This window comes from Cyprinus carpio, chromosome B5 (genome assembly GCF_018340385.1).
Source record: "Cyprinus carpio isolate SPL01 chromosome B5, ASM1834038v1, whole genome shotgun sequence".
NCBI lineage: Eukaryota > Metazoa > Chordata > Actinopteri > Cypriniformes > Cyprinidae > Cyprinus > Cyprinus carpio.
This window is the reverse complement of record NC_056601.1, coordinates 18,305,744-18,333,498: the sequence shown is the minus strand read 5'-3', so window position 1 is coordinate 18,333,498 and position 27,755 is coordinate 18,305,744. Positions and strand designations below refer to the sequence as shown.

General features: G+C 36.0%; 1 protein-coding gene across 2 annotated transcripts; it reads left to right on the top strand.

Moving 5' to 3' along the window:
• The first annotated feature begins 150 nt into the window (after positions 1–150).
• LOC109090174 (homer protein homolog 1-like) lies at positions 151–27,554 on the top strand. Of its 2 annotated transcripts, XM_042724675.1 has the most exons (9): positions 151–524; positions 7,525–7,681; positions 16,265–16,396; positions 18,073–18,165; positions 18,576–18,733; positions 25,168–25,324; positions 25,675–25,785; positions 25,891–25,971; positions 26,354–27,554. In XM_042724675.1, the coding sequence occupies exons 1-9, from the start codon at positions 520–522 to the stop codon at positions 26,540–26,542; spliced, it is 1,083 nt and encodes a 360-aa protein (XP_042580609.1). In that variant the 5' UTR covers positions 151–519; the 3' UTR covers positions 26,543–27,554. The 2 variants fall into 2 exon arrangements, with proteins under 2 accessions (XP_042580609.1, XP_042580608.1); XM_042724674.1 differs by lacking the exon at positions 151–524 and having other exon boundaries at positions 7,391–7,681.
• Positions 27,555–27,755: the final 201 nt, after the last annotated feature.

Here is a 27,755-nt window from a genome sequence, read left to right as displayed (position 1 = left end):
ATGACAATGATAATTATTGTTACGAATGTGAATTATGCCGATGATCGTCGTAAAATGCTGTGATGAAAAAGTGGCAAGTGTTTTTTAATGGGAGAAGAGCGTGCCAGGGGGCGTTGTTGTGGGATATTGTGTGGTATGTGTTATGACCACCGACTGACAGAAGATTCATCTTAGAGCCACACGCCCACTGACAGAGAGAGGCTGCGGCTCTTTATTCACCGTTACCTCGCGCTCTCCAGAATTACCATACAGGCGCGGTTTCGAATCGCCGAGATGCGAGGTGAGCCCATCGTGTGCCAAACTAGCTGAAATTGGGGAGTATTAGTGGGTAATTCGCCGTGGGATTCATTCAGTGCGTCTGACAGCCTACATACAGAGCGCGTAATGAGAGACGCAGAATGCCGCTGCTCATAATGTGACTGACCGCGCGCAACGCATCCAGAGCCGCAACATTCAGCAGGAAGAAGAAACTCGGTGAACAACAAATCGCTTCTCGTCTCAGGAGGGAAAAACGGCAATATGGGGTAAGTTGCTTGTAAATAGCGAAACGTACCGTAGGAATCGGCAGCTCGGAGTATGATGGTTGTATCACCGGTCTTATGAGGACAGCTAGGGCAGTTATTCATGCTCATGAACGCCTTCCTCTTTAGTATGCATAGGAATGTATGAATTCAAAAATACAATTTTATAATGCTTCATTATGACATGAATATATTTATGTGCATTATGTGTTCAAATATAGTACATGCCCACACTGAAATGTATAGCAAACACACACACACACACACACACACACACACACACACACACACACACACACACACGTACACATGCATGCATAGCATATACAATATAATGTATAATATATAGCCTAATACAATTATTTGTTATATATAATATATATTCATTCTTAATTAATTGCGACAACCATTTATTTGACCACTGAGAGTAAAGTATATTGGGCAGCTGTGTATGATCTATAGTGTTATTTTTTGGTAAATGATAACAAGCATGTACTCTGAATGAGAATGAACATTAGCTAATTTCACATATTGATGTGCTGCAGTGCCAAAGGCCTTTAATCTCGTCATGCTTATGTAATCTACATTTCAGCAGAGCATCGCTGAATGGCACAGCCTCATCAATACAGTTTTGGAGCCAATATTGGCAATGACATCTGATATCTGTACATGGCATTTCCAAAACTCAGCTGGAGATTGAACTGAAATATAGATTTTAAATAAAGGTGACCCTATACATGGAAATTCAAACTTGGGTGCTCGAAGGGTCACTTATTTTGAGTTTTGGTCTGAATGACCTAAAATCTTTTCATTGGTAGCCCCAGTTGTTTATAAATCAGACTCTTGAAGATTTTCTCAGGGTAGTCTTTTATTAGTGTCTGGAAGTTTACATGATCATGTTTTCATTTTAAATGTTTTATTACATAAAGATTGATCTTCTTGTGGTGAGAAAGCATTTTCTTTTATTAAATAAATAATAAAAATAAAAAAACTTTAATTGCTTTAAGGCCCATCTTCTTCATTCTTAATTAAATTATCACCATTAAAAGATTCAAGGGCTGTTCAGGGAGTGTATTACTCTGGAGGAAAGTATTCCCACTTCCTATTCAATTCAGCGGCACACAATTCAATTTACTTCATGTTATAAAGTGTTTGATTGTTGTGTATTTTTATTGTTATTGTTAATATTGATGAGGAGGTAGTGGTTGTTGTAGTGTGAGTGAGTTGGTTCTTGGTAGTGGTAGTAATTTATTTTTTTTCTATATGGGGATTTTTTTTTACCAATAACTTATAAACCTTTAAAGACAGACCTACTGTGAGCTACGAGGTTGTTAATCGATATGCTTTTGTTGAAGCCATCTGTTTGCATTATTTCTAAAAAAATTTAACAGTAAAATTCACGTTGAAAACTACGTTACCCATAATGCTGTACAGAAAATCTTTACCAATCAAAGAATCGAAGAGTGCTGAGCTCTGCCCATGAAGCACCACGAATGACACTTAAAACACTTTAATATTTAACTATTTCTACTTTTTTAAAATTCCAATGGAGAAAATGTATTTAGAAAAAAATTCAACCCGAGAAAATGTATTATTAATAATAACAACTGATAATTCCAGATTGTACGCCACTGAATAAGTGGGAGGCACTAAAGAAAATAGGCCCGTGGTAGGGGCTGTTGGGGGGTTTTAGGGGATGTTGGGGCTTTTGAAAGATATGAGAAATTGAAGAGATGGAAACCATAAGCAGTGCTTCGAAGATAAATATTATAAAATAAAAAATGATCTATTTTGCTTTTTTTTTTCTAAAACAGATGTTTTTAAAGATTAAAAAAATGGCACTTTTTCAAAGTCAAGATTAATCATCCTACCAGCCAGGTTATGTAACAAATATATGTGAATATGCAACAACATCAAAAAATCTGTCCACTACCTGTACATACTATTTAAGATTACTCAAACTGGAAGTGTGGCAGAACTTCGTTTTCTTTTTTGTTACTGTATTATATGGACAGAAATACAGATGTTTATGTAAGGAGTGGATGAAATGACTGCTAGCTCTGGATGGTGGTGGGTTGTTGAAGGTGAGTGGTGTGTAATCGTCTCCCTTGTGTGTTGATGTTAATATAGAGATGGCTAAGTTTGATTCCTTATATAACTGACTATATATCACTTACATTTAACATTGTACAGTCTTAACTTTGAGATACATTTGACTGTTGAGTCCAGTGGATTGTATGATTAATCTGTTCAAAATAAGCAAAGAATTGTTTAATAATTGCTTGTAACAACATTTCAAGTGATTGTCTTAGAGGGTTTGTGTTTTCAGACACAGTTTAGAATAAAATCTAGTATTCATTTTCCTTTTGTAAATGCAGGGTGTACTGCCATCTTATTTTTTCTGTGTGGGTGGTTGGCATTTAACCATGAATTGATGAAACATGAAATGGAAAAATCTTAGGAAACAAGATATGAAAATCATGTTGGTTATACTGTTGGCTACTTAGAGAATACATTGTTACTTGTGTAGTTTGTATTTTAACTTAATTTTGTGATATTTTCTGTGCTAATGATTGAAGTTGTCATGTGTGACAGATTCTACTGGTGAAATATATATAATATAAAAATGATTTTTCACTTCAGTCAATGACAATTTTAAGCACTTTAATTGTAAATATATAAATATATTTTATTATTTATGAATGACACCAAGTTTGTCACACCATAATAAATATTTCTCATTATAATAAAATGAGAAAATGTTTGATAACAATTGGTATCCAATAAGCACATAAGCAAATACAATTACAAACATCCATACTAATTTTAAGTCATTTTTACTAATATGGCAATATGACTAGTTCCACTCTATTTACTGTTTCATTCTTTCCCCAAATATGCCTTTGATTCATTTCAAGTGAAAACAGAGTTGAGTATGTATACGAATTGATTGCATTCACAATATAAACATATATTTCAAGTTACTACATTTTAAATGGTTATGACCCTCTGGACAAAAAAAGCATGTGATGTCATGTGAACCATGCATGTGTGGTGACTGCAACTGAATTTTAATCGAATTTAAATGCTAATTATGCAACAAGCCTTTGATGCTCTTCAGAGATCTTCCGCCTCCACAGTGCAGCGTAAGCACTTCTCCATACTCTGCAGCGCTCTCTCTCCTCCTCCTCAACTAAGCTATTCCTGCTTCTCTTCTTTCGTCTTCCTTTCCTTTTCCTCTCATTCCTGTTTATCAGCCCAAGAGCAGCTGATTAGAAGCACGCTAATGTAATTGAATATGGTGATTAATTATCCTGGGAATAGAAGCAACAAACCATCTGTATCTGTGCTTGGGATAATACCCCTTCCCCCATTCTGTACTTCTCACTTCTGATCCTATATTTTAATAAGCAGGACGGAATATATAGGGATTGATTGGGATTTGAAGGGTGTTATCTGTGGAATTGGGTCAGAAGAGTGTAGGTTGTGGGAATGGTATGGAAAAGTTCTATCTGCTGATGTCTGAGTATACAGTATTCAAGACAGATACCCTTTGACATTGATTTGAGGCCAGTTACTATTCGAGTATTGGTAAAGGTCCAATAAGCAGGCTATACTAGGATTCCCTCGGTGATTAGATTTGTTTTTGAAAACCTCCCATGTAACTTTCTACACTCTTAAAAATAAAGGTTCCAAAAGTGTGGTTTACATTTTTCCCCCCAAAAGAACCTTTCAGTGAACAGTTCTTAAAAGAAACATTTTTTATTCTAAAGATTATTTTTTTCACTACAAAGAACATTCTGTGCAGTGGAAAGGTACACTCTAAAAAATGCTGGGTTAAAAACAACCCAACTTGGGTTATTTGGCAACCCAGTGCTGGGTAAATATTGGACAGAACACATGCTGGATTATTTTGACCCAGCTGGTTGGGTTAAATTTTTTTACCCAACATGTTGGGTTTAATTTAAGTCAACTGTTGTTAACAAATTATTATATTGCTGGCTTAAAATGGACTGGAAATTAAAAATCACACACAGAATTACTATAGGCAACAGCAATAATTAAAAGATGAACATTTATTATTAAGCAAGAACACCCATGGACAAAATACAAGACAAATTGAATTTATTTGGGTGAATACAGCATAGTTTACTATTTCAACTCTTTTAAAAAAGAATTTTAGACATTTAGATTTAAATGTAGCAATTTAATTTAAGTGTATTCAAATGTTCTCTGTAATCGCTTTTTACCAAAATAGTGTTAATTTGAGTGCCAGTGTTGGCAAAATCTGAGCCAGTAAAGGGCTTTCACTCATAGCTGAAAGACACCGTAACTGACTCCATAACCTGCCCAAAAACAAACTGTATCGAGATTAGAGAACCTATTTTAACATCAAATTAAATTAAACTCAGTATTATAACGAATAAAATCCATTTATGTTATGCAAGGCAAAAGTCGTTTCCATAATGCAAAACAACGACCGCCGCTGACGCAGCTAACTGACATCTCGTTCTTATGTTATGCTGCGTAAAATAATACAATTTACAGCACATTAAAGAGTTTATAAATTAAATAAAATGTATACAAACCTTTATTTCGCTGAAGAAGTACACCAAATCAGTGGCGGTGGAGCTGCAAAGAACCGCTCTACCCTGTGGACTCAAAAAGCCTGCGCTCTGACTGTAAATCTGCAGTTGGGCTGTTTCCTCAGAGAAAGGCTCAACCCAGCGGTTGGGTAGAAAAAAAATAACCCAACATTAAAAATGACCCAGCAACTTAGTTACAGAAAAGCTACCCAGCACCTCTGTAAAAAATATAAAAAATAATATAACCTAATATAGATTTTTATAAAATAACCCAATAAAATGACCCAACAGGATGAACCCAGCATTTGAGTTAAAAAAAGAACCCAGCATTTTTTAGAGTGTAGCGCTAATACTTTTGCAATTTACTGCATGTTGTTATTCTTGTAGTTATTTACCTATAGTGTTAAGTTTTCCTTTCTCTTTGGAGTGTTACAAGCTGTTCGTGAATAGATAAGATCCCTAAAGTTGCAAATACTAAAGTCTCAAACCCAAAGAGATATTCTTTATAAAACTTAAGACTCGTTCACGCCCTCCTAAGGCCCCTCATTTAAACATGCCCCCACATGTCTACGTCACTGTGTGGGAAGATTTGCATAACCCTGTCCAAATGTTCACGCAAAGAAAGAAGGTGTAACTTTGATTCTCGCTGCAGTATTGTTGCCGCTGCCATGTCGTGGAGATGCTGTGTTTCGTTCTGAAAGCGAAACTACTTTTTTTGGTCTTCCAAAAGAGGACACAACTAGAAATCAGTGGTTAAGTTCCAGAACAGTTCAAACCAAATATTCAGATTTGTGCAGCTCATTTTACACAGGACAAGAACTGTTTCCTGGGAGAGTAGCCTACAATGCCGGTGTTCTGACAAAAAATGCTGACTCGCAGCCTGTAAGTACGTATTCATATTTAAAGAATTTGCCACTGATGATTCAAACGTGAGTTTTGAGCAGTGTAGAGCAGTGCTAGTTGTTTGTCATTTCTCCAATCACAAATGCAGACATGGTTTTATGTTTATGCGGCGGGATGCAATACAACGTGTAAAAAGACTGTATCAGTCATTATAATCAGTAATTATGTCCCCACTGGATACTACAAATGCCTCGTTTGTAATGGGTTTTATTGGTTTTGTCTCATCGCACTGGTACACGGCATCACAGTATGATGAACCTTACTGAGAAGTGTAGCATTAAGCTTTGGCTGCATGAATGCTAATTGCTCATGAATTGCTGATGACATGTATGTATCACTTGCAATGAGGATAAATGTGTAATTATGTTGAGAAGAATGAGAAAAGTTCAGAGTAAAACAACTCATCTGACTGGGGCTCCGGTGCTCTTTTGTTCTCTTCTGCGATGATTGCCTATTATTCTAGAGAGTGATTATTCCATTCTGCTTGTGGTCCACATGATCTTCCGTTTTTTTTTTTGCCCAAGGTGATGATTCACAAAAAACAGACCTTCGTTGTTCACTGTGCATTGCCTCCAAGATGACTAATTTATTAAAGGTTATGCTGACTAATTTCTTAAAGGAATGATTCCAAAAATGAAAATCAGAAATTCTATTATAATTTGCTCACCCTCATATTGTTTCAAACCTGTATGAATTTATTTCCTCTGTTGAACACAAAAGAAGATATACTGAGAATTGTCTGGCTGAGAAATGAAAGTAAATAGCGTCCAGTGTTGTTTTAGACCCCATTGACTTTCACTGTATAGAGAAAAACAATTGAAACCTTCTCCAGAATATCTTCTTTTGTTACATAGAAGAAATAATGTCATACCGGCTTAAAACAACATGATTGTGAGTAAATGAAACAGAATTTTCATTTTTGCGTAAACTGCCCTTATGAAGGGTGTATTGTTGACTTTTGAATTGTTAACACAATCTTGAAATTCAGCACTGGAAAACTTGGCTGGGGTGTTTATGAAATTTCACTCATCCTCTTAGACTAAAAGAAGTAATGCACATTAGTTTATCTAGTATTTATGTTACCTTCGTCTGTGTGCGATTATCAGAGCTAGGCCGTCTGGGAAAAGAGCCCTGATGTGCTCTTAGTGTGGTCCAACGTGTGCAAACGTACTTCCAACAGCAAAGATCAGGTCAATAGGGGTGGGACTGCACAGATTACTGCGTCCCTGACTATATTTAGTGTCCATCCCACATGGCCCCAGCCAAACAGCTGGCATTTCCATATCAGCAGGGCGTTGAATGGTCACCTGGCACTGGTAACAGGGCACCAATGTGTCTGACTGGTTAGGACAGGCCCAGGTTTCCACCCATCAAACAGTGGTGATCAGCAGCAAGATGGAGGCTGAAGAAATGGTCATCCATCTACCGGGACGTTGCAGCGCGCCTGGTGGAAACAGAGAGATGACGGTGCTCAGGCACAAAGAGGTTCACCATTTTTTCTTCCTTCCTTTCAGGGAGCAGCCCATCTACAGCACCCGGGCACACGTCTTCCAGATAGACCCCAATACTAAGAAGAACTGGATGCCCACCAGCAAGCATGCAGTCACTGTATCTTACTTCTATGACAGTACCAGGAATGTGTACAGGATCATCAGCCTGGACGGATCAAAGGTAATGTGGTGCTTTATTTTCATTCATGTTTACACTCTTAAAAATAAAGTCTGTTCTTTCATGAAGAACCTTTGACATCCATGGAACCCTTCCATTTCACAAAAGGTTGAACGCAAAAGTGGTTCTTCTGCGAAACCCCCTTTTGGACCAATTATTAATTAAGAGTATATAGGATGCAATGGGAAATTGAGGAAAGGAATGGAACAGTCTTATAATATGTTCGGTGGAGATTAAAGGATTGTCTTTGGTCCAAGAAAAGCTTCTGAGAGTGCTTTCCAAATCTTAAAAATATAATGTGAGTTTGTTGCATCAGTTGAATTTGCAGGACCCTTTTGTGCACAAGAGATTTGAGAGTGTGAAGGACCGACCTGCTAGAGATTGCTATCAAACATATTCCCTTGGATAGAAGTGGATTAGCGCACTCTCCCTGTGGAGAGCTGCATGCACTTGAATTGGTCACTGCTGTGCAGTCTTATACAGTGGATGTAATGGTCCAATAATCCAAGAAACATCAATAGACAGTAGTAGGGACTCTACATCCGCTAGAGTGAGTCCATCCATCCTACCGTAGGCTGTTTACTCTAAGGCTTTCATAGTTTTACCTATTTATTTAATGTATTTTGTGTAATTGTTCACAATACTTGGAATCAGACCACTGCAGACCTTCTCCAAAAAATGCACTGTTAAAATCAGCCAAATGTTTTTTTTTTTATGCCAAATCATGAACCCATGGACCTAATTAGCATATAATTCACAAGCATTGCTCCTGCAGGAGTGGACACACTGTTAATTTCAACCACTCCACTAAAATCTCAGCAGTCACATGGAGTGTTTCATGCGCAGTCTTAACCATATCCCTACGGTTCCTAAGCTTTAGCAGAGCTGGATTTAAAATAGCTCCCGCAGTGTGCCTGAATGTGCTTGTGAGTTGGGATGCTCAACCCTCCCCTTAGCTTTTGGTTTCAGCGACAGAAATAACATGTGAACCAGTGCACTTTGCACTGTGACTGTTGACACCTACACAGACAAGCACACACTGTTTATCAGCAGTTGATCCTTTTTAATTTTGTGTAGACCTTAAACATACCATAGGGCTAACGACATGATGCTTATTCAAAAATACATTAACATGCAGTTTATAGATACAGTGACTTGAATAAACCTCTTCTGTGATGAGCATGTTTTTAATTTCTAAGTAAGATTGATGCAGACATTGTGTGTCACGGTCAGTAAGTCTCCTAAAATATCAGATAATTTGACCTTTTTTATAACAATCAGTGTAACAATGTTCCTACAATTCCTCTGTTTTTAAATGTGATATGGTATTTTTAATGGTTAAAAATGCTTTTAATATGAAAAATAAAATTAAAAGCCGTGTAAAAAAAAAAAAAAAAAGATTTAATGATACATATGACAAGGTTGTGTCCACTCACACGTATTCAAGGTGTAAGGAAATTATGCTTCTTTCACTTGTAATGCCACATGCATTATGTTTGATTTAACTTAATATGTTTAGTAATTAAATTTTATTAAAATTCAGACTTTGACTTTGGATTTTTTTCTTTTAAAAAAAGTGATTTTGTGATGCAACTACTGCATCCCAAAGTGCTGTACAAGTGCGTGGACACCCTTAATCGTCATTTACCTATCCCATAACCTCTTTAACATGCAGCATAGTGGTGAATAAAACTCTACACTAGCAGTCTCAACTTGATTTAGGCATCTATCAACCAAAAAGTAAACAAACAAAAAAAAAAGAGTACAGAAAATACCATGGTCATTCCATGGTATAATTTTAAATACTTTGGCGTATCATCAAAATACCATCAGCGTACATAAATATGGTAACCATTTAGTTACAATGCCTTTAAATGTTACTGTTCCTTCTGAGACTGGGGCAGGGAATGGGGTCAGCGCAGTAGCTGTAATTAGAGTCTGATTTTAAGCCAAGTCTGAGCCCTGAAGGGAATTTCAGTTACGGCTCACGGTGGCTAAAGGTATTAGCAGGATGCTACATTGATTGAAGAGCTCATGTAAAGCTTGACATGATATTCAAGCTCTGTCCATTCCTGTGTTTTCTCCCTCTCCCCCTATGCAATTTATTCTGCCCTTACTTTTGTATTGCACAGCTGATTGTGGTCCTGTCACTCTGAATGACAGGGACTTGTCACTAAAGCCTTGTCCTTATCTGAACCACTATTGACCTATAATAGGCAGTAGCACAGCCAGCAGCAAGGTTTCTATCCACTGAGTGCTATTCACTTTATATTGAATATAACTTCACCTGACAGCATTTGATCAAATGCAGTTTCCGTTTAATTTGTAATTTTCTTTGAGGACTTTTCTCTTTCGCATTTTTTTTTTTTTTTTATTTTTTTTGGAGATTATTTATTGTAGTAGAAATAATAGTTTTTTTTAAGTAATATTTTTTTTAGCATGCCAATAAACTAGCTCATTTTCAAAATAGTGAAGCTTTTTCAGTTACATGCAGTGTTTTTAGTAGTAGTAGTGTAGCATGATCACTTTTCACAATTTATCATGGTTTTTAAACCAAATGCATTCTTCTTGTTCAATTTTAGTGAAACAGTTTGTTGAATGTTTTATTTAAATGAACAGGTTCAAAAACAATTGACTGATTCATCCATCAAGTCCCTGTGAAGTTATTGCTTCATTATGGCTGCATATGTGTGATTCTTTGTACACCATCATTTATGTAGATTAATGTGTGTTAGGGATGTAATGATTCACTCAACTCACGATTCGATTCGATTCACGATTTTGATTTCACAATTCGATTAGATGAACAATTTTTTTTTTTTTTTTTTACAAAATTATATTTAAGACAAATTATGAATTAAATGTGTCTTTTTATTATTGCTTGGACAAAATGCTGTACATTTCTTTGTGAAGTTGAAATATAACTATAATAATATACTAATATAGCACTTTAGTTGGTTTTGATTGCTTCTATTGTCCTCATCTGTAAGTCGCTTTGGATAAAAGCATCTGCTAAATGAAAAAATTAAAATATAATGTAAATGTAAATAACACAACTAAATTGAAATGTTAAAACAAGCCCCAAATCAAATAAATAAGTAACACAGATAAAATAAATCTCTTCATATAAACAAAATAATGCTTTGTCTGTGCTCTTTCCATTTAAATTAGAGGCAAACACTACATTTTAATCATGATCCAAACAAAGATGCTGCATACATGCAATATGAGCAGTTTTTAATTTAAATTAGATTGTATAATTAAGAAATTCTGAAGCAAAAACAGAATGGTTTGACTTCAGTTTTGTGAAACTATAAATAAAAATATCTGCATGAAACATCAGACGAGCTGAACGAGACACGGATTCACTCTCTGCCTGCAGGTGGCGTTTAAAGCGTTTCCTTGGTTTCCGCTGTAAACAAAGCAGCGCTGCACTTATGAACTTTAATATGCATTATACAGGGCCAAGGTGAAAAGAAAAAATAACATCTAAACTTTTCTAGACAGTATGTTCCCCTCAAACATGCATTCATATAAACTCCTACCTCTAAATGAATCTTGATTTGGTTAGCATCTCAACCGATTTGAATCGTCACATATTTGAATCGATTTTCAACCGGCTCGCAGTTAATCTTTACATCCCTAGTGTGTGTATAAGTGAGATTTAACCCTGCTTCTAAAAATCCACTAAATTGTTTCCGATAAAAAAACTAAACTTGAAAATCCCTCATTATGCTATATTATTAACAAATTTTGTTTTAGCACAATGTGATAACGTTAACTAGCATTTTCGGGAAGAAGAAAATCTTCTCTGGGAATTTTGTAAATTCATTTTTTGCAGCTTCCCTGTAAGAAGTAAGTTTCACAAGAAAATATTATTTCAGTCTTTCTATTTTTTATTGTAAACAAATTTTCATGTTTTATTCCACATTGTTACCTGCCGTTTCTTTGTAATTAAAAAAAAATTGCTTGGTTACGGTTGCGACACTCTGCCCTATTTTAACCCCTGACAGATTGCAAAAGTGACATGAAATGGACAGCTTCTTCCAACAACAGAGACGTTAGTCTTAGCACTGTTCTTTGGTGCTGTCCACCCACTGTACAGCTTTCAGCTGTTCTCATGCAATTAAAAGCCTGAAGTGAGTGATTATACAGCAGGCTGCGTGGACTCTGATTAGAGCTCTCGCCGAGCCGTCTACATCTGAAAATAAAGACAAATACAAGCTTCAACGTACATAGCATTCAGCTAGCTGAGCAGCACATACACGAGAGCATGGAAAAGTCTCAAACTGTGAAGTTCCTGAGCTGGACTACCACACATACACATGTTCATCACTTCGTTAGGTTTACCACACTTAATATGTACATTAGGCACAGCGCAAACATCAGTCATGCTGATGCAGATTAGCAAACACTAACCTGGATGTGTTAGAAAACCTTCAGTATCTTAACAATGAGATTATTGTATTTGTACATTTTCTGAAGAAATCTTGCTATTGTGTTGTGTTTGGTTGTTTTTCCATTACTAGTGTGTTCTGATTTTTACTGTGTTTGTTATACTTAAATTCTAGGTGCTAAAATATTTGAAAGTGCTGTTGATTTTATTTTTGCTTTATGTATGCCAAAAGCTCAGTTTCAAGTTATGTGTCTGCATAGAGCACATTAGTGTTTCAGGAGAGTTTGTCCCATTTATTTTCTCCATAGGCAATTAAGAAACATCCTGAATAAATAGTTCTTGGATGAAACCCAAGCAGCTTTAATGTCAATCAAAACAATACATCAATTGTTTTTAAGCAAAAAATAATTTGAAAAGATAAAGGTAATTATTTTTATTTATTTATTTATAAAATAAAAAAAAATTATGTGAAGGAATGGTAACATGTTAGTATAGCGACCAATTCTCACTATTAACTAGTTGCTTATTAGCATGCCTATTATTAACATATTGGCTGTTTATTACTTATAAAGCAGATATTCTGCGTAACCATATTCTACATCCCTAATCCGACCCAATACCTAAATTTAACAACTACCTTACTAACTATTAATAAGCAGCAAATTAGGAGTTTACTGAGAAAAAAAGTCCAGTTAATGGTTTGTTAATAGTCGAGAATTGGACCTTAAAATAACGTGTGACCAAAGAACTATTCGTTTCATTATGAGTATTAATTTAAAAATACTACCGTTCAAACGTTTGGGGTTGTGTATACAGTGGGTAAAATAAGTATTGAACACGTCACCATTTTTCCCAGTAACTATATTTCTAAAGGTGTTGTGCATTTCCACCAGATGTTGGTAACAGCCATAGTAATCCATACATACAAATAAAACAAAACAAAATAAGCTCAGAAATTAAGTTATGTGTATTAAAATGGAATGACACAGGGAAAAAGTATTGAACTACTGAAATTTATTTAATACTTTGTACAAAAGCCTTTGTTGGTAATGACTGTTTCAAGATGCCTCCTGTATGGAGAAACTAGTCGCATGCATTGCTCAGGTGTGATTTGGCCCATTCTTCCACACAGTCTTCAAATCTTGAAGGTTCTGTGAGCCTCTTCTATGAACTCTGATCTTTAGTTCTTATTTTCTATTGGATTCAAGTCAGGTGATTGGCTGGGCCATTCTAGCAGCTTTATGTCCATCCTTGTTTCATCTTCATCATCCTGGTACTGTAGGTGCTGGGACTGAACCAGCTAATATTAATTTCCACTGACTAGGGGCAGGATTGCTTTCTAATTACTGATAAATTTCAGCTGGTGTCTTGGCTTTCCATGTGTTTTTGCACCTCCCTTTCTTCATGTGTTCAATACTTTTTTTGTGTGTCATTCCATTTTATTACAAAGAACTTAATTTCTAAAAACTTATATGTTTTGTTTTATTTGTATGTATGAATTACTTTGGCTGTCACCGGGCTATAAAAAAAAATTAAAAATGGTGATGTGTTTAGTACTTATTTTACCTGCTGTATATGTTTTTTTTTAATTATTATTATTTTAAAATAAGTTTATAATGCTCTCCAAGACTGCATTTATTTGATCAAAAATACAGTAAAAACAGTAATATTGTTATGGTATTATTTTATTAGATTTGTTCTATTGTAATATATTTTAAAATGTAATTTATTCCTGTGGTAGGAAAGCTGAATTTTCAGCATACTGCAGTCTTCAGTGTCAAATGATCCTTCAGAAATCATTGTAATATGCTTGTAATTTATTTATGTGATAATCTAATTCCAGTATTGTCATTTCTACATGGAGAAGTTGATCCAAAAGTCATATCAAAAATCTTTTTCGATCATTACAGTTTACAGATAATGAGAATTTGACTATTTGTCTGAAAGGATGCTTGTTTCAGAGTACTTTGAGAACTAAAATTAACTATGGACATGTGGACTACTATTTCTGAGCTTTACTGTTGCTGCCATTCCCATTGCTATGGTAACAGCAACTTCATGATTGGTGGATCTCTCTTCAGGATTAATTCACCAGATATGAATTGCTTAAAAACGATATGAAATTGAAATCACACTGATTTCTGCTTTTCACAGAGGCATAAACCGTCACTTAACAAACTCAGTGCTCGTAGCACATTTGTTTTAAAATATGTACAGTATATGCAATTAAAAATGAGGGATTTTAACTTCCAGAACCCTCCTGTTGTGCTCTGTAGGTTAACCTGTAATATCTGTGCGAATGCTAAATACTGGAAGTATAGAACAGAGAGAACAGCATTCATCCTCTCCGAGGGAACGATTGTATAACATGTGTAACACACACACAGGAAGCTGACAGTGGTAGCCCACTGTCGATTTTCTCGCTTGAAATTACACGTTTGTGTGTGGCCAATTGGCCTTGTTCTGGAAGTGTGTGGGAGTATGAGAGCGCTCGAGGCCTTTTATCCACGCAGCCTTCGTGGATCAGTATGCTTTGTGCATCCATCTATTCCATGTTTTATATTCCCCATCTGAAAGATGTACACTGCAAAAAATAGATGAAAATCTGATGCTTATGTTTAAAACAAGTTAGAAAAATCTTACCACAGGAACAAGATAAACACCATGACATGAAGTCTTACTATCCATGTAATTTTGCAGGTTAATATATATTTTTGTAAGAATGTTAAGATATTTCTGCTGGGAAACTGATACTGATTAAGGATAGATTTTTTTGCTGTGAGGATGCCTGAGTCTCTGGATGCTCAAATTATGATTATCATGAGTTCCACATAATATCTGCAACATTCACAGTGCACCTCTTTCCTCTCTCTCCTTCTCCTTCTCCTTCTCGCTCTTTCCTTCCTCCTTATTTGCTCTCGGTTTCACACCCACACAAACACATTCACTGGCAGCGACTGTCGTCATTTCATCAATAACATTTCACAGGCTTATAACGCAGGAAAGATCTTGAGATGTACTGAAGGCATTTAAGTGTTTGTGAGCAGACATTTCTGACCATGTCCTGACCATTTCATTTAGACATTTAGAAACATTTTTAAGACAGACTTCTCACTGTACAGCAAATAAGCTATTTAATTATTCCATAGCTGATCACTGATTAAATGCCGTCTATCCTAGGTGTGTATGACTTTCCTCTTTCAAACAATTACAATCAGAATTATATAAAAAAATGTCCTGACTCTTCTAAGATTTATAATGGCAGTGAGTGGTGGATGAGTTTTTGAAGCCCAAAAAAGTACATCCATCCATCTTAAAGTATACTCCACACAGCTCCGAGGGGTTAATAAAAGCTTTCTGAAAGGAATTGATGCATTTGTGTAAGAAAAATCTGAAAGAAGAGAGCCATATACATCTAGGATGGCTTGAGGATGAGTAAATCATGGGGTAATTTTCATTTTTGGGTGAACTGTCCCTTTAATAAAGCTATTACTTTCAATGTTTTTGTGACACAATTTACTATTTTAATTAATCTTTGCAAAATTCTGCAGATTTTCCCTAAAATCTAAGAAAAAAAATGTGAAATGATTCTTTAGAATGATCAGCAAATAATGAAAAATAGAAATATCCATGAACATTCTCTTACTCTTGAACATTTTTACATTTTAAAATTTGAACTTTATTTCTATATTTTCAGTTTCAATTAAATTTTATGTACTTTTGTCATTTTTATTAGTTTTAGTTTTTAAGAACTTTAATTTATTTATTTCAGTTTTAATATTTGTAATTTTAGTATTTTAACTTTGTTTTTCAAATAATATTTATATTTTATTTCATTTTATTTCAGCTTTATTTCAGTTAACACAAATTTTGGTAGTTTTTAGCTACCAAACATTTGAAATATCAAAGGCCATATTTCAGCTTATTGACTTAAAGGCCACATCTCAGATAACAGATCTGCAAGAATATGCTGATACACTAATGGATCAAACTCTTTCATACACTGTTTTTTTTGCCAGATTTTGACCCAATATGTCAGTCAGCCCATATTATGGACCCTATTTAGCCTATTATTTGCTCTCTTATAAAAAGCTTTTGTCTTAAACACTTCATGGCCAGATTGTTCATTGTAGTGCACACTTATGTTTTTCGCAGGCATTTCTGAGAAGTACTTTTTTTTCATCTCACAGGCAATAATAAACAGCACTATCACCCCGAACATGACCTTCACGAAGACATCTCACAAGTTTGGGCAGTGGGCAGACAGCCGTGCCAACACAGTGTATGGGCTGGGTTTCTCCTCTGAGCATCATCTGGCCAAGGTGGGTGGAATTCTTTCTCTCTCCTTTTCTCTCTCTCTCTCTCTCTCTCTGTTTCCGGTATTGCTATCTCTCATTTTCTTCCCTGTGTCTCTGGAGGCCTTGTTCTCCCTTTCTTTCGTTCTCTTCCACCCCCTGTGTTTCTGAGCTGGGGAACACCTACACACTGTGCCCTAATGAGGAGCTGTACAGTCATCGGTGCGTGGGAGGCTTCTTCTGTGCAGTGCTTTCCTCTCTTTCACTCCCTCTATCTCTCGCTCCTCTGCATTATGATGATGCACTGTCAGGAGCTGGGGGTAAAAAACCTCACCAACACTTTTCGTCTTCCTCTTCTCTCCTTCTGTTTCATTCTCTTTCATTCTCCTCTTTCTCTGTTTCTTTTGCTTTTACATAAAAAGTGGATTATCACCATTATTATTGATCATTTTGAAAATGATGTTGTTCTTTTTCGGTATGGGCCTTTCGGTTTGGTACGCATATATACCAAACAAATACAGCGTTGTTTTATATACATTGCAAATGTGTTGCTTCATTGGAAACTTCCAGTTATATATATTGTTACTTTTGATAACAAACAAAGTCTCATCTTTTAAATTATGTCAAATTTTCAGGAAATTCTCTCTTTGATCACTATATAATCGCCTCAGTTGAAGCAGCAGCGCGGAGCTCTAAAAGAGCCGTTTCTTCAGTAAACCACTGTTTAATAAAAAAAGCAATTTTATGTTTAGTTTTGTCCCCCTGCTATACCATACTGAACCATGACGTCAAAACCAAATTTAATTAACATTTTTGAGATACTACATATATTGACTCCATTTTTGTTAGTAATTTTAATACTTAAACTTATTTCAGTTAGTTGCCAAGGAAAGCATTTTTAAAGGTTTTTCATATGATATTGATATTTTATTTAAATTTAGCTTAATTTTAAATAACACATTTTTTTTTCAATAGATTTAGTTTTAGTTAAAAATAAGGAAAGATCAATGGTCATATCTGAACTTTCTATCTTCAGTCTCCAATAACAGATCTGCATGAGTATGATGATTCAATAATGCATCATTCTCTTTCATACACTATTTCTTGCTGACTGTTGACTCAATATGTCAATCAGTCAATGTTATGGGCATTGTTTGACCTGTTTTCTCAAAAAAACCTGCCATAAACCTTCCCTTTCTGATGTGTATTCACTTGGGATCTGATGTTTAAACATTGTTAATGGAGCACTGTTGCCCTGAACCTTAAGTGTACAGCGGTCTCCCCACTGGATATTCAGAGGGAAATGCTGCAGTCCTTCTAGAGCTCTGGAAGCATTAATAGGAGCAGTCTATATTGGGAACTCAGACCATTGGTCCTTTTTTTTAGCAGTGATAACACATATCTACTCTAAAATAGATCATCCATTTTAACACATAAACATGATATCCTTATTTCTGTTTCTACATGCAATATTAAAAAGACAAGAATTAATAGGCACCAGCATAAACTGCATCTTGTATGCATCAAGCTTTATTTAGCTAACTTGACCATCATGTCTTTCTTGGTCGAATAAGCTTCAGCAGAAAGATCTTGCCGGTTGATGTGCTTTATCAGCTGGACCAGTGAAACCAGCACCAAACTAGCACTAACCGGCTACTAAAAATCCACTTAATGTGATTATTAAAACCCATTTCTCTTCTCAGTTTGCAGATAAATTTGCAGAGTACAAGGAAGCAGCCAGGATGGCCAAGGAGAAGTCTCTAGAAAAGATGGAGCTGGCAAGTTCGCCCTCTCAGGTATGTCCTGTAATGGCTGGATTCTAGAGGATGGACCTGTTGCTTACATGGAGTGAAGTTTGCTTGGAATAACAAATTTTCCAAACCGTCATTCGAAAACTCTCAAAATTGTCATTCAAGGAAAATATATACAGTTATTGTAAAAATCCTAATCCATAATAGCTTTTTGCAATCAGTATATTTTCCATTTACGATTAAGTCTCAACAGTATAGTCTAACTAGTATGGAACAATGATGTCCATAAAGACATTTCATGCTCCAAGGGAAATCTCTCGTCTCTGAGAAAAAAGTAGTTTTCCTAAATCCCACCATTGTTATTAGCAGCTTAACGGTTATATATGTAAAAGAATATTATGTCATAAGTATGTGAGGGTGCAACAGATAACCCACCGATTTGTTGTTTTCCACAGGAATCGCCTGCTGACATTCATTCCCCCCTGACTCCACCCGTCACTGCGGACCTCTGCCGAATCAATGGCACTGGTGATGATGTCACTCTGTCTGACGTGTCACCAAATTCTATGCTCCAATCAGACCTTTCCCCAACCACGCCAACCCTTGCACACAGGTAACTAGGGCTTAATGTAATTTTTTTTACAATTATTCTGCTTAATTTTTTTTCGATTTTAAGCTAATATTAGAGATATCGACTCAAGGTATGATCGATATATGATATTTAATTATGCTACTCACCCTCAGGCCATGCAAGATGTAGATAATTTGTTTCTTCATTGGAACAGATTCTGAGAAATTTAGTTTTACGTCACTTGCACAACAATGGATCCTCTGCAGTGAATGGGTGCCGTCAGAATGAGAGTCCAAACAGCTGATAAAAACCTCACAATAATCCACAAGTATTCCAAAAGACTTCAGTTAATCAATCATTGTCTTGTGAAGTGAAAAGCTTCATGTTTGTATGAAACAAATCCATTATAAAGGAGTTTTTAACTTTAAACTGTTGCTTCTGGCCAAAATAGTATTTATTATTGTAATACATAATAATGCTTCCTCAAGTGAGATGCTTCCTCCCCTGTTGTCCTCTCACATCAAAATCAACCAACATTTTTGTTTAGAACTGTTGTGGACTGTTTGTGCTCATAAGTACGGAGCCCCGCACATGGCATGGAGGAAAAAATAGTAGGCTAAATCGTGCGCACGATTTACTAATTCGTTCCCTCAATGTACTAAAACGTGCACATGATTACTATTTCGTTCACTCGATTTATAAATTGTGCACGATTTAGCAAATCGAGGGAACGCAATAGTAAATCGAGGGAACGCAATAGTAATCGTGTGTACGTTTTAGTACATTGAGGGAACGAATTAGTAAATTGTGCGCACAATGTTTTTTTTTTTTCTTGCATGTCATGTGCGGGGCTCTATACATAAGCGGTGCTTGATATGTGCATATTTCTCTCCTGATTCGGATAAGATGACTTTTTCAATGGAGATAGCAGTATTACATAGTGTGCTTCATAGAGGGACGTTAAAAATGCCTTTATGGATTTTATTTACTAACAGACATGCAACTTTTCACTTCACAAGACATTCAATGATGGACTGATTATAATTATTTTATTATTATAATGTTTTTGTCAGCTGTTTGAACTCTCATTCTAACGGCACCCATTCACTGCAGAGAATGCATTGGTAAGCAATAGATATAAAGCTTAATTTCTCCAAATCTGTTCCGGTGAATATACAAACTCATCTAAGAGGGCCTGTGGGTGAATACATTTTCAGCAAATTTTTATTTTTCACCATTCCTTTAAATCAGTGGTATTAAATTCCTGTCCTTGCACCCCCCCAGCTCTGCATATTTTGTATGTTTCTCTTATCACTTCAGACGTTTGTTCTATTTGACCGGAAGTGCCCTGCGAAGTGGACATCGCAGGATATTCTGCCATGATTCCAGTTCGAAGCAAGTGTATATGTTCCATTCAAAGGGCATTTGAGTGTAAATTTAGACGTGAATTAAAATTGTTTTATTTACAGAAGTATATTATGTCACAATTCACACTTCTCTAGTAAGTTTCGTCGGTGTGAAAATGCTGCAGGCTGTGGCGTAGTGCATATACATGAATGAATGTTCCAAATTGTTCCAATGGATATCCCATGCTCAGGGATTGGAAATGAAAACCGCTGCTATAAATGTTTCACAAATTAGTTCAGCTCAAAAGGAACATGGAACTATTGGATACTTTACATTATAATGTTGTGATGCCTAAATTTACTTGTCTCATTTAAAAAGAATGGTTTTAGATTTTAGTGTTTGATGTTTTTAATTCAACGAAATATTTGAATTTTAAAGGATTAGTACACCCAAAAATGAAAATATTTACTCACCCTTGAGGCATCCTAGGTGTATATGACTTTCTTCTTTCAGACAAATCCAATCAGAGTTATATTAAAAATTGTCCTGCCACTTCTAAGCTCTATCATTGCAGTGGGCGGGTGTTTCTTTTCAACAGCCAAAAACACTTTAAATAAAGCACCCACATCCATAATAAAACGTGCCTCACACGGCTCTGGGGGATGAATTAAGGCTTCCAGTAGCGAATCCGTGCGTTTTTGTAAGAAAAATATCCATATTTCAAACATAATAAACACTTTTCTATCACTTCCGCTTTCTGTCATATGCAGAAGCACAAAACAACAAAGCACCAGTCCCGAATTAGAAGTACAAACCGAGGATTTTTAAAGGAAAATGTTGGAGGATTTCGGTATAAGCCAAGAGCAGACTGGTTTTCCTTTGGTAAAGTAAGGAAACTTTGCTTCTTTTGCTCCTGTAAACAAACTCGTGAGACTAGCATATCTCAGAGGCACACGTGTGACGCATACGTGCTGCATCATCTGACGGAAGAGCTTTCGCATACGACAGATACTGGAAGTGAGAGGAAAGTGTTTATTACGTTTGAAATATGGATATTTTTCTTACAAAAATGCATGGATTCGCTACAGGAGGCCTTTATTCATGCCCTGGAGGCATGTTTTATTATGGATGCATGCACTTTATTTAACGTCTTTTGGGCTTTTAGAGAAACACCCACCCACTACAATAATAACACTTGGAATAGCCAGAACAATTTTTAATATAACTCTGATTGGATTCGTCTGAAAGAAGAAAGTCATATACACCTATGATGCCTTGAGGGTGAATAAAACACAAGCTAATTTTCATTTTGGTTGAACTAACCCTTTAATATAGGCTGTTTTTGTTAATATCAATGCATTCCTAGTTTAATAAAAGTTGTACCTATAGTCTCAAGTAAAAGTGTTGTTAAAGTTAGCACTAACAGATGCAAGTTTATTGTGCTTTTCTCTCAACCATTTTTAAATTATTTACAGTATGCGCATTCAGACACTTGTACACATGAGTATGTACTCAGCAGCTTTTTTAGTCTGACTGCAAAGGCAATGTTTAGAGCCCATTTCACCGAATCTCTAGATGCTTGAATTTTAATTAGTTGAGCAATTCTGTGCTGCAGGTTCAAAAATAGCATCCCACCATTTCTTACATAATCTCAGGTTAATGTTTCACTCTCACCTGCCACTTGAAAAATACTAACCGATTATTGGACGCAAATGCACAGTGGACCAAACCGCATTCAACACCCACACTGCAGCTCTCTTCCAGACAGCTATATGTTTTGTCAGAGTTTTAGAAGCATGCATCAATAACTATATATGTTTTCACTGTAATAATATGTCCAATCAAGTCAGAATTATATAATACAGTGGCATGGTTTCAGCCCAGAGCAAATGTGACTTATGAAGATGGAGGCGGCGTCATCTGTTTCTGAGCCTTTGCAAAATGAGTCAGAAAACCCACTGTGAAGTCAACACAACATTTTTCTTACAATGTGACCTTAAACAGGACAGTGTTTTGTCCACGTGAATTCATATTTTTTGAACAAATTCATATGGTCTTTTTTGTGTGTGTGTCTGTGTGTTTTTTTTTTCAGACACGTGCTAAAAACTTGCCAAGTCTGCTCCTACTGATATTCACAGCTGTTTGACTACAATGTTTTCACTGAATACATTCTTATGCAACAATGACTGTGGATGCAACAAAATCTTAATTCTACATGAAATTCTGTTATTATTTTTAGACAGATATGCATACATATGTCAGCAGAACTCTTGTGATGTTGTGTTTTATTAGTTTGTGTTTTGAAATCCTTTGTACAGAAATAATTTTCTGATTTTTCCTGCAACTTTTTGGGAGAATCTTTGCATCCTTTGTGACTTTGTTTCATGGTCTTTTTTGTATGAAATTGTGATTCTAAAGTTGATATTTGTAAATCTGAGAAACCGTTTAATACTTTTATTAAATGTCATTACACTTCAATTTCTCAGTTTGCTGAAGTTTTCCCGTTTGAATTTTAACAATGAAAACTGGTTGATGTGTGTAAGTGATCTTAGTGAAGCAAATTGTCCTTTAGTTTTGCTAAGACTGCTTCATATCACTATGATATTATATGAAACAACCAATTAGTTCATTAGTGAGATTGATTTTGAAGTAAATAATGCTATTTGTTCCTTCAAAGATGACCTTACTTCTAAATTCCCCTTACAAATACTGTTCCTGTCGCTTGATGAATGTGTATAATCCTGTATGTATATGGGTCATAGATTAGCCTGTAGAGTGTATTTGTTCTGCTTTGGCTTTTATTACGTGGTGAGTGATTTGAAGGCATTTCTTCAAACAGTAATTCTCTCACCCACAGTCTTGTGCAGTACATTAAAGTGAGTGTTGAGGGGCTGGTTGGGCAGTTGCCACAGTGTAGCGAATCACATTTACAGTGGGACTTAATATGAGACGTACACCAAAATGTGTGGTACGCCAATCAATAGTCTTAAAACTTCATTAAGGACTGCTTTTTATGTGGCATATGGAAAGCAATCCATTTTATCAGTGACCTAAAATGTATACATTCAACATAGAGGCACCGTGAGCCCTTTGAAATGATATGCTTTTGGAGCTCTGAATAGAGGAACGATCAGATAGAGATTGTTTATTGATTCACATTCAGCAGGCCTGAAGGACAGTCACGCTGACATTATGCTTATGCTGTTCTTTGTAGTTATGTAAGGCTGACAGCCATATGCTTCTGTGCACCTGCTTACATACAATGGCCCTTTAAAATAATGGCACTCGGATTAATATTTCATATCTAATGCAATGACATGACATTTTATACATGATAATTGTTATACATGAAATGAGAGGCATCAAGACTTGAATTTAAATCAAAATAATTTATTACATGAAAACACGGTATACATAATAAAAAATAAAATTTTAAGATTGGGAATGAGATAACATGCAAGGATAACAGTCCTTAAATCTGAGTTTTTAAATCTACAGTGATTTTTGTCTTTGACTATACTATTAATTATATAGTATAATATGTGCAATTTCCCCTCAAGATTAGATTCTCCTTTTTTTGTCTTAAAAATGACAATTGTTAAATTTCAAAGTCTATATTTAATTAAAAAAACTGAACAAACATTTAAACAGACTATGATATACAACATATATTGACTTACCAGGCTGAAGTCCCTGTTTCTATTAGCTTGAAGCTGAAGGACTTCACTCTCTTCTGCTCTCCTCTCTTTCTCCTGCAGAAGAACGTTTCTTCTTCTTGTGTGCGGTGCTTTATAACCATGTGTGTCTCCAGCCCGCTGTGTCACAGCTTCAGTAGGAGTTGGAGAGTGTGGGTTGAGGTGTTGTCTGTCAGAGCGGGGGTCTGGGGAGGAGGCGATCACGTCAGCCGCAGCAGAGGTGGCTGTACTGGGGGAGATGAAAGGGAATTGGCGTCACTCAGTAGTGTAGGCGACAACGCTGAGGACTCTGTGTTGGTTCTCCACACGTGTCTTGGTTGCGTGGTTAAGCTGCGGTGGAGTGTGTGGAAGGAAGCAGAGGAGTGGGATGTGTGATGAGATGTTAAGCAGGATGACAGCGGATGGGATTCCTCATAAATGTGGGATGGTTATATATTCTCTGCAGTGACACGAGAATCAGAGCACATTGTAAATTTATGCTTGATTTTGTTTGTCACTACATGAAGAACACAGATGGACTGATGAGAGATGGTCATTGCATAAGTGAAGAATTGGCTTTCTTCTTTTGTCTTTGAGACTTTCTGTCTCTTTATGATCATTAGGTGATTTTCTACTTTGATCTATTTCAGCTTGTCGCATTCCATCAGTCTTTTTATTGTAATTTTTATGCAAATGACAGAACTCGGATCAGAGAGTTTGTAATAATCCTTGTTAATTGCTCTTGAACTGCGTCCAAGTCTTGGTAAAACATTGAAAGGTCAAATTAAAAAACTCTTGTACCCACCTGGAATCCAACTTTAATTACAGTCATGGTTAAACTGTGTTTTTTCCTACGTCCACTTCAACACACAGTCCTCATTATGGTCTACAGTAGGAGTTTTCAAACTGGGGTTCAAGTGGATGCTTGGGGATTTGTGGATAATTTGAGATGAAAAATACAAATAAATAAAATTTAAGGCTGTTTTTTGGGGTTAATGTTTTAATATAAAATAAAAATTGGAGTCAATAAGATTTTTAAATGTTCATGAAAGATATCTCTCATGCTCAACAAGGCATTATTTATTCTATTTGGTGGAAAAAAATAATACAAAGCTGAATACAAATACAACTTAATACAAAGCAATATTCTCAAGATAATATTTTAATCATGTGTTGGCTTCAGGACTGAGACTATGTAAAAGCCAAATGTTTAGTTTTTGAAAAACATTTTTTTTTTTTTATAATACCACACTTAATATTTTTCCACACAGAGTATATAAAGCTTTATACATGAAAACATAGAGATAGCTGCTGGCTCCCTCACAGTGGAATGTTGGGGTTCTTTGAAGGAACAATTTTGGAAACCCTTGGTCTATAATTTGAATCCCCAGTCTAAAATGAACATTAACCATCAGAGGTATTATTATAAGTTTGTTTTTATTTTGTTTTCTACAGCCCGACTACCAACAAACACTGGGAAGCAGAGCTTGCAACACTAAAGAGCAACAATGCCAAGCTCACAGCTGCTCTGCTGGAGTCCACAGCCAACGTCAAACAATGGAAACAGCAGCTAGCAGCTTATCAGGAAGAGGCTGAAAGGCTACACAAACGGGTGAGGAGGGGAGGGTTGACCTTTACCATTTGTAACTCCATATCAAGAACATACTGTCCTAGGGTTCAATAGATCTAGTGTTGTCTTGAACTGTTGCTATAGTGAGTCTATGACAGGAATGATGGAGTGTTCACACACTGACAGTGATTTAATTTAGTGTTTGCATTTTTGTTGGTCGTTACTGTTGCTGCTCATTTACATAAAGTTCACATAAATAAGGCTGAACTTTTTTCCATGGCCTCACCAACTGTTTTATATATATATATATATATATATATATATATATGCTTATATATATAAATGCTTTAACTAAATTTGTGACCTGTTTTTTTTTTTCTCTCTCTCTGCAGGTTTCAGAATTGGAAAGCCAGAGTAGTCAAACAAATGTGATCAAATCCCAGAAAACAGAGCTGAACCAAACAATAGAGGAGCTGGAGTGCACATTAAAGGCAAAAGAAGAGGTACTGGTCGTTATTATATATGGTCGAAATATATAATGTATTCCTTCATTCTCAGTTTTATTGCTAGATTCTATTAAAAACATCTTTCCTGTGTGTTCTTCATAGGAAATGGTGCGACTGAAAGAAGAAGTAGAAAATGCAAAGCAGCTTCAAACTCAGAAAGATGAACTCACCAAAAAGTTAGAGGTAAGGACTGTCCTGAAAATGTATTTATATATGCATAAAAGTTAGTTGTCAGTATGTTTTTTGAATGGAATACACTTTGATCAAAAGTAAAGACATTTATAATGTTACAAACGATTTCTTTTTCAAACTATGCAACTGTTTTCTACATCACACCAAATCAGCATATTAGAATGATTTCTTAAGGATCATGTGACTTCAGTGTCACATGGTCCTTAAGAAATCATTCTAATATTATGATTATTCAGCTTCAGCTTATTCAGCTTAAAATATATTAAGGTTTCCTTAAAATTGTAATAATATTTCACAATATTGCAGTTTTTACAGTATTTTGATCAAATGCATGCAGTCTTGGTGAGTATAAGAGGCATGGTGTGTGTTACAGGATACTGACTTGCGGAATAAGGAGCTTGAGGAACAGTTGGCTGATCTGGAGCAACGTCTGGAGTCAAGTCAAGTGGATCAGGAGAACCTCCGCAAGAACCTCAAAACCCTGCTGGAGATTCTGGATGGAAAGATCTTTGAGCTGACAGAGCTGAGAGACAACCTAGCTAAGCTCATAGAGGACAGCTAGACTCCTCTAACTCATGCCTCAAAACATGACTTTAATGCCACTTTCCTTTCCTTTTTACGAAATACACAGCGTCCGATTCAGGCCGAGAGAGTCTGATGTGCTTTCGGACTCTTGTTCACTCACTTACACGGAATGATAAACCTTTTGTTGCACTTGATTTTGTATTTTTGAGGTGGGTTCATTCTTTTCAGTGCCACTGCTACCTACCGAATTTTATTGTCCACAATAGACCTGTACATTTGTCGATGTTTCCTCCAATTTTCCCCTGAAATAGGCAGCCTGCAAAGCAAAACATGGCTGCATATAGGCTCCTACTTTTTAAAGGTGCTGGTTTCGTGTGCCTGGCTGTTGGCGTTAATGGACGTTTCTTATGCTGCTGAGGACACTACTGAATTACACTGACTGGATCTTCAGTCGTATTTTAAGACTGGATATTCAGAGCCATATGTTGTAGCCAAATGTTATTGGCTTGCCTCTTCCCTGTCATGGAAACTGCCTCAATGTTCAATCAGTCAAAGTTTCAGGATACTCAACCGCTGACCTAAAAAGCTCTTGACATTTAGCAGACTTTGAGACGTAGATGTGGCGTATGCTTTAGGCCTGTAATATACACTGAGCAATATTAGTGTGAGCGTCTGTATGCCAGATTAGTGCAAGCCACTTCAGTGCATCTGTCAGGTACTCAAACAGTCGAAAGGATGAATTTATGGCCTGTTGTAGGTAACCTTTGGATTTCTCCAATGACCAGTGTAATGCTTTTGGATCGTATTGGCCTTATAATAACCCGTATCTATACATTTTTCAGGATTTTCTTGAAGACGAGGATCTTCCTTTGTTTGTTGACTTACCAAATGCAATTATGTACTCGATTCCTTACGATTTTCAATAACAATATTATTGTAATATTTAAAAAGTCCATCCTGCCGATGGGTATTACAGTACATAGATCATGATATATGTGGGAAAATTCTGTTTTAAATTTCCCAATGTTAATAAAGACTATTTAAAGATATCTCACCACATTGTTATTTAGAAATGAAGAGACAGAATGACAGCGTGACTCATCGAGGTTTTATAACATTAAGACCCACAATCTGTGAGAGAATTTTTTTTTTCCCTTACAGAATTGCATCAAGACAGGGGGCTTAGCTAAAATGTATATTCATTATGAAAAATTCAATTTTATTCATTTACATGGCTTTAAGAGAGATGT